We start from the raw sequence: 13,772 nt of genomic DNA on the forward strand, positions 1-13,772 counted from the left end.
GAACACCCTACATAGGCAGCAACTCTGTTCGCCACACAAATTGGACTGATTAATTGATTTCAATACATTTTGTTGTTAGCATGTTGCTAAGCTATATCAGTGAGATAGCAATAAACATAAAAATATGCTTAATTAATGCACAATAAATGCATAGCACACACAAATATTTGGTAACTTTGAAACCCTTGATACTTTTAGGTATTGACTGAAGTATGTGTTTATTCATAATAATCCCCTCATCTGCCATTTTAAACGTATCTTTATTTGTATTTATGCTGGAAAAGCAGCATAATTTTGTACGCCATTCCTTTCAAAGAGCCTTTTGGTGCACTCAAATCCTCCTGGGAAGTTTGTTGTACAAGTTGTGAAGTTATATTTGTGATGTCAGTCAGTGCGTTCAAATCACTTTGGGTAGAGCAAGAAGGCGATGCACATTTTTCTTTTTTATTATTCAATTATGAAAGTGCTTTAAACTGAATTCATATATATTTGAAAGTAATTGTACAATATGATTGTATTTTGTACATGCAACTTTGCTATTTTTATTAGGGATGGGCATTTTTGTCAATTTCTCATTTCGATCATCGGTAGGTCTCAAAAACGAGTACTCGAGTACTCGGGGGCGGGGCATGTGCAGGGGGCGGGGCATGTCCGTCATTGAGATAATGAAAATACTGTTATGAAAATGGTTGTTGACAAATACAAACGTGACATGAAAACAGGTATATGAAAACATGAACATATAAAACAAAAAATAACTGCTAGATTATGATGCATTAATGTCTTTGAAAAACAAACATCTTTATAAAATCACCGTCTCAAATAATCTAGTCAGTAGATTCAAGATTCAAGAGTTTTATTTGTCACATACACAGTTATATACACAATATACAACTGGCAGTGAAATGTAAACAGGTCCGCTCCATGGACAGTAATATCGAGCATTGCCTTTGAGCTGAAACTGTGAAATAACACCACCCTGCAGAGCTTGCTAGCTGGTTAATAAACTCAACCAAACGCACCCTATATCAATTTTAATATGAAGATTATTATGAACCTATTACGACATAGGCCTAAATCAACACAAAAGGACGTGAATGCGCACGTGAACTTCAGCGTGCTAGATTTGACAGGCGAAGGGTTTGAAACGGAACATTTTGTATTCGCTCTTCCCTTAACAACGCTGATACACGGACAACGAAAGCACACAGAAACAACATTTTATTAAAATCGTGTTCTCATTATAATGCTTTGACAGATTGACTCTGCACATAATGCACTTAATTGTATTATTCATGATCGAAGCGTTTACAGACATCACTGCGCGTTTTCAAACTCATAACGAAAAACAACTTTAAATAAACTAGGTCTAGCCTACTGTTAAAAAATATGAGAACAGTATAGCACTGCTGCATTACTAATATCAAAGATTCTGAGAAAGAAATAGCCTATCTAAAAGAATATGACTGTCTCTAAACCATCATGTCGAGCATGAAATATGCGTTTGAGCGTTGCGCTTTGCTAGCTTATTAAGCTCAACCAAACGCTTCTTATATTAGATTAATCAGATATAGACAACATAAAAGTAATCTTACAACGTGCATCTGCAGAAAAGGACGCGAATGCGCACATGAACTTCACGCGCTAGTCTGAGTGTTCTCGCTAGTTTCTCTATGGATCAGCTGATACATGGGGAACTAAGCACAGTTTACAGCATTCTATTTCCATCGTGTTCTCATTGGCGCTGCACATCTTGCACTAACCATTTAATGATCACAGTGATTCCAGACATCACTGCAGTGCTGCACGCCTCAGTTTCACTTTATTTCGCCGCGGTCAGGAGGCGTGCTGTATAACGCTAACCAATCAGACCTCCGGTACCGCGCAAAATGACGCAATAACCAATAAAAAAGAGACAAATATTTTTTTTTAAAGTCAGGGCGATCATCGTTCTCATGATCGATGATCGCTGTTACGTTCGAGTACTCGATTACTCGACCACTGTTGCCCATCCCTAATTTTTATTGTAAATGAAAAAAAAAATATTTCAACATATTTTCTGTCTAGACAGAAGACTGGAGTAATGCATCTGTATTTCATCTGTATTTCATTTCCATTGCATCTGTAATTCACGAGTTCACTCTTACAAAAAATGAGACGTGCTGTCCGAGGGGAGGGCTCTGAACTCTGACTTTTGTCTTTCTACAAATTTCAGTGAACAAAACACATTTTCAGTGTATCGTCAGGTGAATGATCAAACACACAGTTAGCCAACAGTTCTGTACAACATTTAAAGAACTTTATCTTTTTCCTTCAGTTTTGTTCACTTCAAATTAAATATGGTGTTGAATCTGACTTTTATGCCAATTCTCACATAAATTCTCTGTGATCATTGTTTGCTTTCATCCAGCGATGAGCATAAGATTTTACAGTGGGCTCCACTTGAAATATTGTCTGAAGTTTTGCTCTTTGAACCTTTGCACAAGACCAACCTCTGAAACCTATAACGTGGATTTGTGGCTTGAATAAAGCCCTTTGTGCTGTGTATTTTTTTGGAAGGGGCAGCTATAGGGAAGAAGCGTTTGATGTCTCTGAGTCATCCTACATCCAGTCCCACACTTTCACACACTTCCGTCTCACCCTGTTAATTCTTCACTCTTTTGAAGCCACTTTTCAAGTTGGAGAATAATAAATTGTACCTCCAAGCGAGGATCCACGCCTCCCCACTCCGATACCTGCTGTGATCACAGACTGTGCACTTTGGTGTTATTACTTTTCATGCTCTTAAGTCTGTGTGAATGTCCAACTGCAATCTGTGAATCTGTGAAAAAGAACTTGGTTAAAAGGCACAAGAGGTAACCAGGTGCTTTATTGAAGATGTTTTCCGGCTAGCTTCCACTTGAATTGTACGTATTTGCTACAGATTAACACTTTTGTGGCTTTTAGTCCATGTCCATTAGCTTTGAGTTAATTTATAGTCCTTTCTAAAAGTTTAATACCACTTCTGGCTAACAATAGAATGTAGCAAATCATGTTCAAGGCTGTGACACAATGTTGTTATGGTAAACTAAAACTATTTTTTTTTTTATTATTAATTTAGTTATTTTCGATAATTGAAACAAAGCAAAAAAAAATTTAAGTAGATGATAGTAGATAAAAAACTTACCTTACAATAATTATAAATGGTGCCTTGTCAAACTTTGTGTGGCTTCAGATTAGCTCAAGAACAGTGCATAGAGAGATTCATGGAATGGGTTTCCATGGCCGAGCAGCTGCATCCAATCCTTACATCACCAAGCGCAATGCTAAGCGTTGGATGCAGTGGCGTAAAGCACACCGCCACTGGACTTGAGTGACGAAACACCCTTCTCTGTCTGGCAATCCGATGGGTTTGGCAGTACTTGCCTGACTGCATTGTGCCAAGTGTAAAGTTTGGTGGAGGGGGCATTATGGTCTGGGGTTGTTTTTCAGGGGTTGGGCTTGGCCCCTTAGTTCCAGTGAAAGAAACTCTTAATGCTTCAGCATACCAAGACATTTTGGACAGTTTCATGCTCCCAGCTTTGTGGGAACAGTTTGGGGATGGCCCCTTCCTGTTCCAACATGACTGCGCACCAGTGCACAAAGCAATGTCCATAAATACGTGGATGAGTGAGTTTGGTGTAGAGGAACTTGACTGGCCTGCACAGAGTCCTGACCTCAACCCGATAGAACACCTTTATGATGAATTAGAGCGAAGACTGCCATCCAGGCCTTTTGTCCAACATCAGTGCAATGACAACGACAAAAGCACATAACAAAATACCTAAAATTATACATAATTAATAGATTTGACAGCAATAATTAATAAATAATACCTAAGTAAGCCAAAGTCATTAAAAATGTGTTAAATATAGTCCACCAAATGATTTGATTGGTATTTTTAGGATTTTATTTAATTTATTCAAAATCAAATATGTAATATACTTTTTCCCCTCTGTGATGAACCAAAAATGGTATTAAAAGCATGAGAATATGTTTTCAAAATTGGCATAATAGTGGCTTTAGAATAGGAAGCCTGGGTGCACGTGTCGCATTACAAGGTTTAATGCTGCTCTCGCCTCATTTCACACAAACTCTGCGGGCCCATCAATGTTTACTGTTTTGTATGACTCTTTTAAGACGCCCTCAAATTTAAATGCCTTTTACAGTTATAGGAAAGATGTTTTAAACATAGTCAATAAGGAATAAATGTTTAATGACCCCTTTAACTTTGAATTCTGGTGGTTCTGCAAATAAACCTTTTTGCCTCAGGCTACAAGGACACTAATCACTGTGTTTGCAGACTACTGAGTGTAAAGTTGTTCAAATCTCAGTTTCCCTTGCTGCCTGTTTGAAATTTCAAAGCATTTCCATGAATGTGTTTTTCCCCCCATTTCTCCACTTTTTCATTGAGATTAAATGCATATCGATAAATCAACCGATAGTTTTTAAAATGGATACTGGATTACAAAAACATAACAAGTAAAACAGTGATGAACTTTATTACAATGAATAAAATAAAAAGCAGTACTGATCCATGAAAATGTGCTAAATTAAAAACAAATATAAATATGAATATTAATATTTTAAAATGAGAAGTTCTAACAGAACAAATTCTTCAACAAAATATTTAAACATTAAAATATTACAGGTCAAATGTGTTTCTTTGGCTATAACCTAGAAACATGCATGTAAATTTCATAGGTAACACTTTGCAAGTCCCATTTGACAAGGATCTATTAGCTTACATGAACTACAAGCATTATGCAATATACATTTTTACAGCATGTATTAATATGAGCAATACAACTGTACCTTGATCATTCATGTTAGTTTGTTGTGCATTAACCAAGGTTAACAGATAAAAATAAAAATTCAAACTCAATTTAATGTTGAAATTAACATACTAACAATGAACAATACTTCCACTGCATTTATTAACCTAATGTTACAAATGGATTTTTGCCGATAACCGATTGTTCCAAACCGATGAATCGGTCGACCTCTAATTTATTATAATGCTTATGAACATAAAATGTGCAACATTGTATTATTACTGATAGTCTTATTCTTTAGGTGATAGCATTGTACTCTGAATATTATATCTGGCATCAAATTGACTGGTGTCAACTTTGTGACCCCCATTTCATTCAAACTAGGCCCAGTCAATCCAGTTCCCGAACCATAGATTTCAGGGCTGTTGTTCTTCAGGGTGAGCTCTTTAAAGTCTACAGCAGATCTTTTTCTTCCCTCTTTGGTGCCATTTGTCGTCCTGATAAAAGTGTCATCTCTCGCTCTGATATCTGACCTCTAGATTGTCAGAGAACATAAAGTTGCCTTGTGCTAATATTTCGGTTTCTCTTTTTCTTCATAGAATCAAGGTTTCAGGCATTTCTTTCTGAATGATAGGGCCATATACAGTAAGGCAGGGAAAGTTTTTATATCCAAAAGCTGAACAATATAAATGTAAAGGTCAAGCATATTCCCCATTGTGAGCAGGGGGATATTTTTTATGCTGTCCCATGATTCACTCCACTGATTCACTACTAGAGGTCAGTAAATATACAGCCACACTGGCAGCTTTGCAAGAACTTTAAAACATTACTTCAAAAAGGTGGTAACACTTTATAATAACATTCAGTTATAAGTCACTTATAAGTTATGAGTTAATGATGAACAAAACATGACTATACATAGATTTAGTATCATTATCTCAATAAACAATGGTTAATCATGAACAAATGTTGAACAAACCATTAGTACACGATCAGTATATCATTTATTGATTGTATCTTTTAGTTGTAAACTGGCCTGTGTATTAAACACTGCTATTGGGTCTACTATTAAAATTGTATTTTATTTTATTCCATTTAAAAAAAAAGTTAATTTTATAATTAAAGATCTCAAGTAAAAGTGTATTTTATTTTAGTTAACTCATCTATTGCCAAGATTACAAAAATTAAAGTTGTGATCTAAAAAAAAAAAGCAAAGACAAAGGTGATAATAAAAAAAATAATAATAATGCAGCGTAAAAGTAGAACTGATGGACGGGTGTCAATGTTTCCGCTCTTTGTTGGTTTCGGTGACCTCCGTGTCACCTACTCAACATCAGCTCTCCTAACAATGGCTGATCTACCAGTTCTCGTGGAAGGCAGGCCCTCTACAAGATCTGTTGTGACACCATCCTCAAATGTGTTTTCCAGACACTTTTCTGTGTTCCCTTTCCTGGAAAGCCCTAAAAAGCGTGCAAATTTCCATACACATCAAGTAAACTCAAACTGAGCAGTGCCACAAACAATAGAATCATCAGCAAAGATCTGTGGCTCTTTAGAGATTCTACACTCCCATATTCCGCTGCGGAATTCTTCAAGATTCTTCCTTCTCCACAACTGACATGGAACTTTAAGTGGGGTAATGACAAGCGGGAAAGCCGCCACTGCAGAAAGCAGCTGTCTACAAGCCGTAGGTTGTGTGGGCTGCCTGCTCGGAGCGAGCGCTGAGGTGTTGTCATCGAGGATCTCGGATGAGTGTCAAAACACCGGCTTCCAGATTCCTCTCAGTTCGCGGCGTATTATTTTTATATATAGTTTGTATCCCAGTCTTTGCCTCACCGAAGGCTTTGGCAAATTTGTCCACAGTGTGACAGATGTTCTAGACGTCTCCTCCCCGAGACGGACTCGTGCTTCCGCTTCTACGCTGATGCCTTCTTGAGTTTCTCATCAGCCACCCGTGGAGATTCCTGCATGTGGGATTGGGCTTTTGATATTGAGATTACTCTGACTAATTGGCTCCTTTACGAGCCTCCTCGAAATTTTCCGGGCTGTAATTTTGCTCTGCCTGTAAACACTGTGGCAGCCCTGGTTCATGCAACAGTTTTAAAGCACATGAAATTGTGTTTCATCATTAGTGTTAGTCTGAGCACAATTCAGTCTTTTAGTCTACCTACGCGGCTCGTATGTGCCTGTCTCCTCTAATTTGTCCAGTCCTTCATCCCAAGTCAAGCCTCTTCCTCCACCTACCAGGCATTGTGATATTCTTGAGCGCTTGTCTTTGTGTCCACTTGTCTTCCATTTGGCCTCATTAGGAATCGACCATCAGCTGTCCTCTGTTTGTGTCTCGAGACCTTCGTCTGTCTTCAGACTCCGGTCTTTCTTGGCCTCGTTGGCATCCCCAGATCTAAGTGGAGAGTGTTGAACATCTAAAATGTCATAAGATACAGAAACCGTTTGAGGCTTTCTCCCTTTCTTTTAAAGGCATGTTGTTGTGTGCAAGCTAAATGTTGCAATTGTTTACATCCTAATCCCAGTTCTGTTTTAATTCTGGGAGGTATTATGGTATAATTAGATATTCAAAATTGGGATTTGTGTCACTGTGGCTCTGATGGGTTTGAATGATGATTAATTGTACTCAAAACTCCAGTGGCCAACGTAATGCAAGCCTCGCGCTGCCGTTGATTATGTAGCCATGTTTATATTTTAAGAATTAGATGTGTAATTGATATGCCATATGCTACCCGAACCCAATGTACCCTAAAATGTTAAAAGCAGAGAATTGGGATTGAGTATGGTTAGACTGTTTGACAGCTCTGAAGATAGGAAAACGCTTGCTCCTGCAACTTATATTGATTCAAGCATACATTTTATTTCACTTTTTGAGAGGTGGCTCAGAGACAAAAAGTTTTGGAGATGGGTGCTTTAACACTGGCACAATAAGTTGCTCTATATAAATACCATATTTTAAACATACAAGATGTTAGATAATCTTAAGATGGTCACTTTTCTAAATACCAACTCTTATCTCTTTTTTGACCTTATCAAATTGGTGATGTTTTACGTCCAAATAGATTTGTGTGTCGTAAACAGGCTTTTCACTGAATATATCTCATTTCCATTTTCTGTATCGCTCTGTATCATTCGCTATTGTTTTGGCTTGCTCCAGTGGCTGGGGTAGTTGAGGCCAGTTTCGACGAAAGAGCATCCGGACCATCTCCTTTCAGTTTATGGCTGTTTGTGAAATGTCTGGATGCGCGTAGAGCCATGTCCCCGGCTTTCTCTCCCCCCTGCGTTCGAGTCAACCTTTGCAAACGAAGGGAAGTCTTCATTAAATGTGGCAATCGGTTCCACAAGATTGATGCCAACCTTTTAAAAATTCACCATTGGGCCGAATTGAACACGGGCAAATGCTGATGCAGATGAACAGGGAGAAGTCGGCCCCATCGAGAGAAATAAATCTGAGTTGCAGGCTTCAGTTCATAAATACCACAGGCTGTCAGGAAGCATGTTTTATTGCCCCTGATAGAAATTACTGCATTTATTTATCTCATCACACCTGATAGAAATGCAGAGTAGCCACTCACGGCAGACCTGTCTTCAGTTTACCCGTGAGTTGAAAACTTGAGCTGACCCACAATTTCCATTCATTTATTCGGATGAATATGTACAGTTGATCTCTGGTGGACAGAGTGTTTGACTTAAAAAAAAAAAAGTGTTTCCAGAAACGATAGATGACTGTGTTTTGCTAATTTGGCATTTGCCTTTGCATAGCGGATTTCTACCACAAAGTAACCAACCAGATTTGCATTTGCATATACTTTGCCCGGCCCAGGCACTTCAACCATTTCATCTAGTTATTTCAGAAATATCCCTCCTCCATTTTCAACATCTAGGCATCTCCTGCTTTGCATTGATATCACATTTCAGAAGCTTTTCCAACATCCACTTCTGCACTTAGCTTCCTAACTTACTCTCAAACTCTAGATTCTCCCGCCGCCTAAATGACATCTTACTCCCCTTGGCGGTGTCACTTTGCTCCTAATCTTCTTCCAAACATGACTCCGTCTGACTTTAATGCATCTGATGCATCCTGTAACCTGTTGGAGATGCTCATTTGGTCTTCAAAGCATGTCTAAAGCAGAATTATGCAGCGCTCCTGATGCAGAGAGACTCAGGCAGCGCGGCACTGAATTTATTGATTCCCGTGAGTGAGTCAGAGAGTGTAATTCACCAGCGCCTGATTGATGAGGAGAGCAAGTTCAAACTGTCCATGAAGTGCAGCGCACGCTATTTTTGCTCTTCCCCAAAACTTTGATATGGTTAAGCAGTTTGACTTGAGACCAGCAGAGGCTTCTTTAGTTTATATGCAAAAGGTTTTTTTTTTTTTTTTGTCTTAATGTAGAATATAGTATATGTAGAATATGTTATAAATGTTGTTTTTGTAGTAGTTGTAGTAGTAGTAGTAGTGTTGTTCATTTTAAAATTTAAAGTATTTTAGATTTAGTTTAGTCTATTTAGTATATTTAAATACAAGCATTGTATTATAAAATATAAAATATTTAATTAATAATAATAATATTTTTTTATTTTTAGTATTATTATTATTATTAATAATTATATTATTATTATTATTTATAAATATTATTTATTATTACTACTACTACTACTGTTGTTATTTACATAGTTATATTCATCACATTTTATTATTGTGAATTGTTGGTTGGATTTTGATCAGATAGTTTGGTTTGCAGAATGTTTTTAGCATTGTTACCATAACATTATTATATTCATTGGCACTCCTATGGTATAAAAGGAATCCAGTGTGATACTCCAAGAAAATGAAAAAGTCCAACACTTTAGCTGTTCACGCAGGGTGACTCTAGTAACCTAACCACAGACACATTTCTTGGACTGATGAGGTGAGAGAGATAGAGAGAGAGAGAGAGAGAGAGAGAGAGAGAGAGAGAGATGCTAACTGTGTATTACTGATGTGCTGAAAAACATAAAGGGTTACACTTTACTTTAAAGGGTTACTTCAGCAATTTAGCATTAAGCTTTGTATCAGTAGAAACCCAGTAGTTTTTTCGAATTATCGTACTTTCCCCCCTCATGTCCCTGAGACATTTCTGGAAAAAATCCTCCGATGACGCAAATATCGTCATTTTGCGTCATCAGAGGATTTTCTGGCCAGAGGCTATAGACTACAGCCAGTAGAGGGAGCTGTTCCGCATGTTATCAACCCGCCCATATGGGTGGAATCTCACTCACAGAATGTAAATGCGCATAGCCGCTGCCGCTCGGCTCGGGCATTCATAACTGAGCAGTGCGGAGCAAAGTGAGTGTTTCAACTTTAATATTAATTCCTATGAAAGTTAAAGCTACACTGTGTGATATTTTCCCCCATCTAGTGGTGCAAAGGTATATGACCATCCAGAGAATTTTAGTTTCTGTTCCTCTCAATTCCGATTTCGTTTTAACTCCTACGGTGGCCGATTTAGTCCAAGATTAACATGGCTTCCAGTTCGACCTCGTCCATATTCGACACGATGCCATTGAGTGTTAAAACGCGAAAGGCGAAGCTTGAATTTACGGGTATGTCCCTCTTTGGCTAATGTACTTTCAAGATGGAGGGGCAACATGGCGACCCGCAGTCGAACCCCTTACCCGTATGTATTTTCAGTGGCATATTATAAACTTTCGAGAATACTTTATTACTTGGAAGAAGTAAATATACATTAATGAGCACATATATTTTTGAAAGAACTAAGTGTTTTTAGCTAAGAATAAACTAAAAAGTTACACAGTGTAGCTTTAAGCTTCCATAGGCATGATCTGATAATGCGGCAGGCTGGACACGCGCCGTGAATGACTGCCGCGCTTACATCAGCTCTGCTCAACTCTTCGCTCTCGTGACGAATGAAATCTGCATTTGTGTCGTGACTTTCGTTCGGCTCACTCACACTTTATTGAAAAGACACGTTCAGTTTTTAATTGTAGTGTCTGTTCTCTAACTGAACGAAATTGTTTTATTACTATGAATATCAAAACGATGGTGGGGCGGTGTCATGGTGGGCAAGTGATAACCAGTAGCCGTGTCTTTGGGAGTGGCCTCGTAGGGCAGTGAAGCAAGTGCATTCTGGGAGTTGTTGTCTTTCATCCACATGAGACAAAAATACATCGTCTTTTCTCGGTCTAGAAGGCACCAAATTCAAAAATAATTTCACATTTCTACTACATAAATGACCCAGTTTAAATACACATTCATCTTCCCACCGCTGAAGTGCCCCTTTAAGGTGTCATTGTTACAGTGTAATTATACACTGATCAGGCATAACATTATGACCTAATATTGTGTTGGTCCCCTTTTTGCTGCCAAAACAGCCCTGACCCGTCAAGGTGTGGACTCCACTAGACCCCTGAAGGTGTGCTGTGGTATCTGGCTCCAAGATGTTAGCAGCAGATCTTTTAAGTCCTGTAAGTTCCGAGGTGGGGCCTCCATGGATCTAACTTGTTTGTTCCCATTCGCAACAAACTGCGATGAACTGTGTATTCTGACACCTTTCTATCAGAACCAGCATTGACTTCTTGAGCAATTTGAGCTACAGTAGCTCATTTGTTTGATCGGATCACACGGGCCAGCCTTTGCTCCCCGCATTCATCAAGGAGCCTTGGCCGCCCTGTCGCTGGTTCACCACTGTTCCTTCCTTGGACCACTTTTGATAGATACTGACCACTGCAGACCGGGAACACCCCACAAGAGCTGCAGTTTTGGAGATGCTCTGACCCACTCGTCTAATCATCACAATTTGGCCCTTGTGAAACTTGCTCAAATCCTTACATTTGCCCAATTTTTCCTGCTTCTAACACATAAACATTGAGGACAAAATGTTCACTTGCTGCCTAATATATCCCACCCACTAACAGGTGCCGTGATGAAGAGATAATCCGTGTTATTCACTTCACTTGTTATGTTATGCCAAATGGTATGCCTGATCGGTGTATATTTAAGTACTGAGTAATAGTAATTAAAAACATGTACTTAGTATAAGGTTAGGGTGGGATTAGGGTTTGGTTAAGGATTAGTTGCATGCTTAGTTGTTATTACTATGGTAAGTACATGTAGCATATGTAACAAGGACACTGTAAAATAAAGTGTTACCGCATAAAGTATAACAAATAAAAGGTATTGGAAATATAACAGTGTTCCGATGGTAGTAGTTCTCGAGTCTTCAGCAGTACATTGCAGTTCTCTCTCGAGTCGGTTAATAGTTACAACAGTTCTCGAGTCTACAGCAGTACATTGCAGTTCTCTCTCGAGTCGGTTAATAGTTACAACAGTTCTCGAGTACACCGAACTAGAGGAAATAGTTCTGACTTGGGCATGTCCGCAAAGAACCAATGAGCTGCTGATGCGAACATATGCGGGAATGAGCAGTTAACTTGAGGGGCGAAATAAATGTTTTATGGTTTCTCTTTATGTAAAAAGGTGAGTTGATTAAGGACTAGTTTATTCACTATATGCTTTAGACATGTAAAGCATCCACGTTTCACATCATTATTTGGTGCTTTAATAATAGAATTGCGTATATGTGACATCATTGTGTGATTATGTTAGCAAACTGGAGAATCGGTTTTTGAACCGGTTCATTGAAACGAACTGTCCGAGAGAACCAGTTCGCAGAAAAGAATTAGACTTCCCATCACTAGTGTGTGTTTGTGAGTGGTCCTGGTAAACTCTACGTTATGAGGACAAAATGTCTGCACAAAGATGGCAATATCCGAAATATGTGATAGGTTTTTAGGCGTAGATTCATCCAACGTGGTTGTGTGTGTGTGTGTGTGTGTGTGTGTGTGTGTGTGTGTGTGTCTTATACAATACTGGCTTAGGAAACCCTTCTTATTACCATGACTCCATGACAACCGCTCACAGGCACCTAAGAGCCACAGACATGGGAGAGAAAATGGGAGGTTAATGATCAGATGGAGTCAGTGATTCACAGTAGTTAAAGATGGCGACCCACCATCAATGATTCCTGTTACATTGATAATATATTTATATTATAGCACTTTAAAGAGCTTTTTAAAGAGCTGATTAAGGTGTGAATTGCAGTGTTGCAGTGATGTAGTCCCAGTAAAGTATGCCAGATCTCAGCAGTTTGATGCATTGTTCACAACTTAGCACTTTGAAGACACTTTGAACTGCACTGTGTAAATTGCATTCATGACAGATTTTGCGGGATGTGTTTGCGTTGTTGCCTGACTTACAAAATTCCTTTATAATTCCACAGGCAGCATGTGCAAATAAACAGTCCTATCAGTGAACACTGAAATTCTAGAAAGCAAAACGTTTGTGAGATCTCCTTCTAGAATCATGATTTCATTATTTCCTATCTTTGCTCATTGTTATTGAGTTTTGCCTCTCTTTCCTAGACAATTCCCTGAGTCTCCGGTCTCCAGTCCTACTAAAAAGAACATCGTCAGGCCAGATTATGAACACCAAATCTACAACATCTACACCAAATCAGGTCAGTCCCTCTACAATGTAACTTATCTTATCTCGAGAGTTCAACATTCATTGTGTCAACACTTTGTTGGAGTTTACAGACACAACCTTCCATTGACTGGAATTAACTTTTGACATGACATCCCTAGGATTATTGCTAAAATTTGGGTGAAAACGACACAGTCACACCGTGACGTGTGCACTTCTATGCAAACATTAGGAGAATGAGATTTGGGTGCTTCAGGAAATCCCACTGACCATCTCCATCCTGCAGACCTGTCTTTCAAGTCCAAAATATAACTCTGAGTTTGGGCTGTGAAGGCATGCTTGTGTGCTTTTTTCTGGCTGGAGAGAGACACCATGTGGTGAGGATGAGCCAATCTATAGTACAGATGAATAAATTCCTGTACTGAGGTACATCCAGGTCCAAAAGTAGCATTTGGTCACACCTGTGGTGTGAATTTACCAGCCACAGATAT

The 13,772-nt window shown here is 38.7% G+C and overlaps 1 protein-coding gene across 1 annotated transcript in view; it reads left to right on the plus strand.

Annotated features, from left to right (window-relative positions):
- The window catches only part of mvb12bb (multivesicular body subunit 12Bb), a 75,096-nt gene that overhangs the window by 27,704 nt on the left and 33,620 nt on the right, over nucleotides 1–13,772 (plus strand). The window contains exon 7 of the mRNA XM_079827431.1: nucleotides 13,221–13,315. Within this exon, the coding sequence (XP_079683557.1) occupies nucleotides 13,221–13,315 (95 nt within the window). The remainder of the gene's footprint in view (nucleotides 1–13,220; nucleotides 13,316–13,772) is intronic.

This window comes from Gobio gobio, assembly GCF_949357685.1.
Source record: "Gobio gobio genome assembly, chromosome: 10".
NCBI classification, from domain to species: Eukaryota; Metazoa; Chordata; class Actinopteri; order Cypriniformes; family Gobionidae; genus Gobio; species Gobio gobio.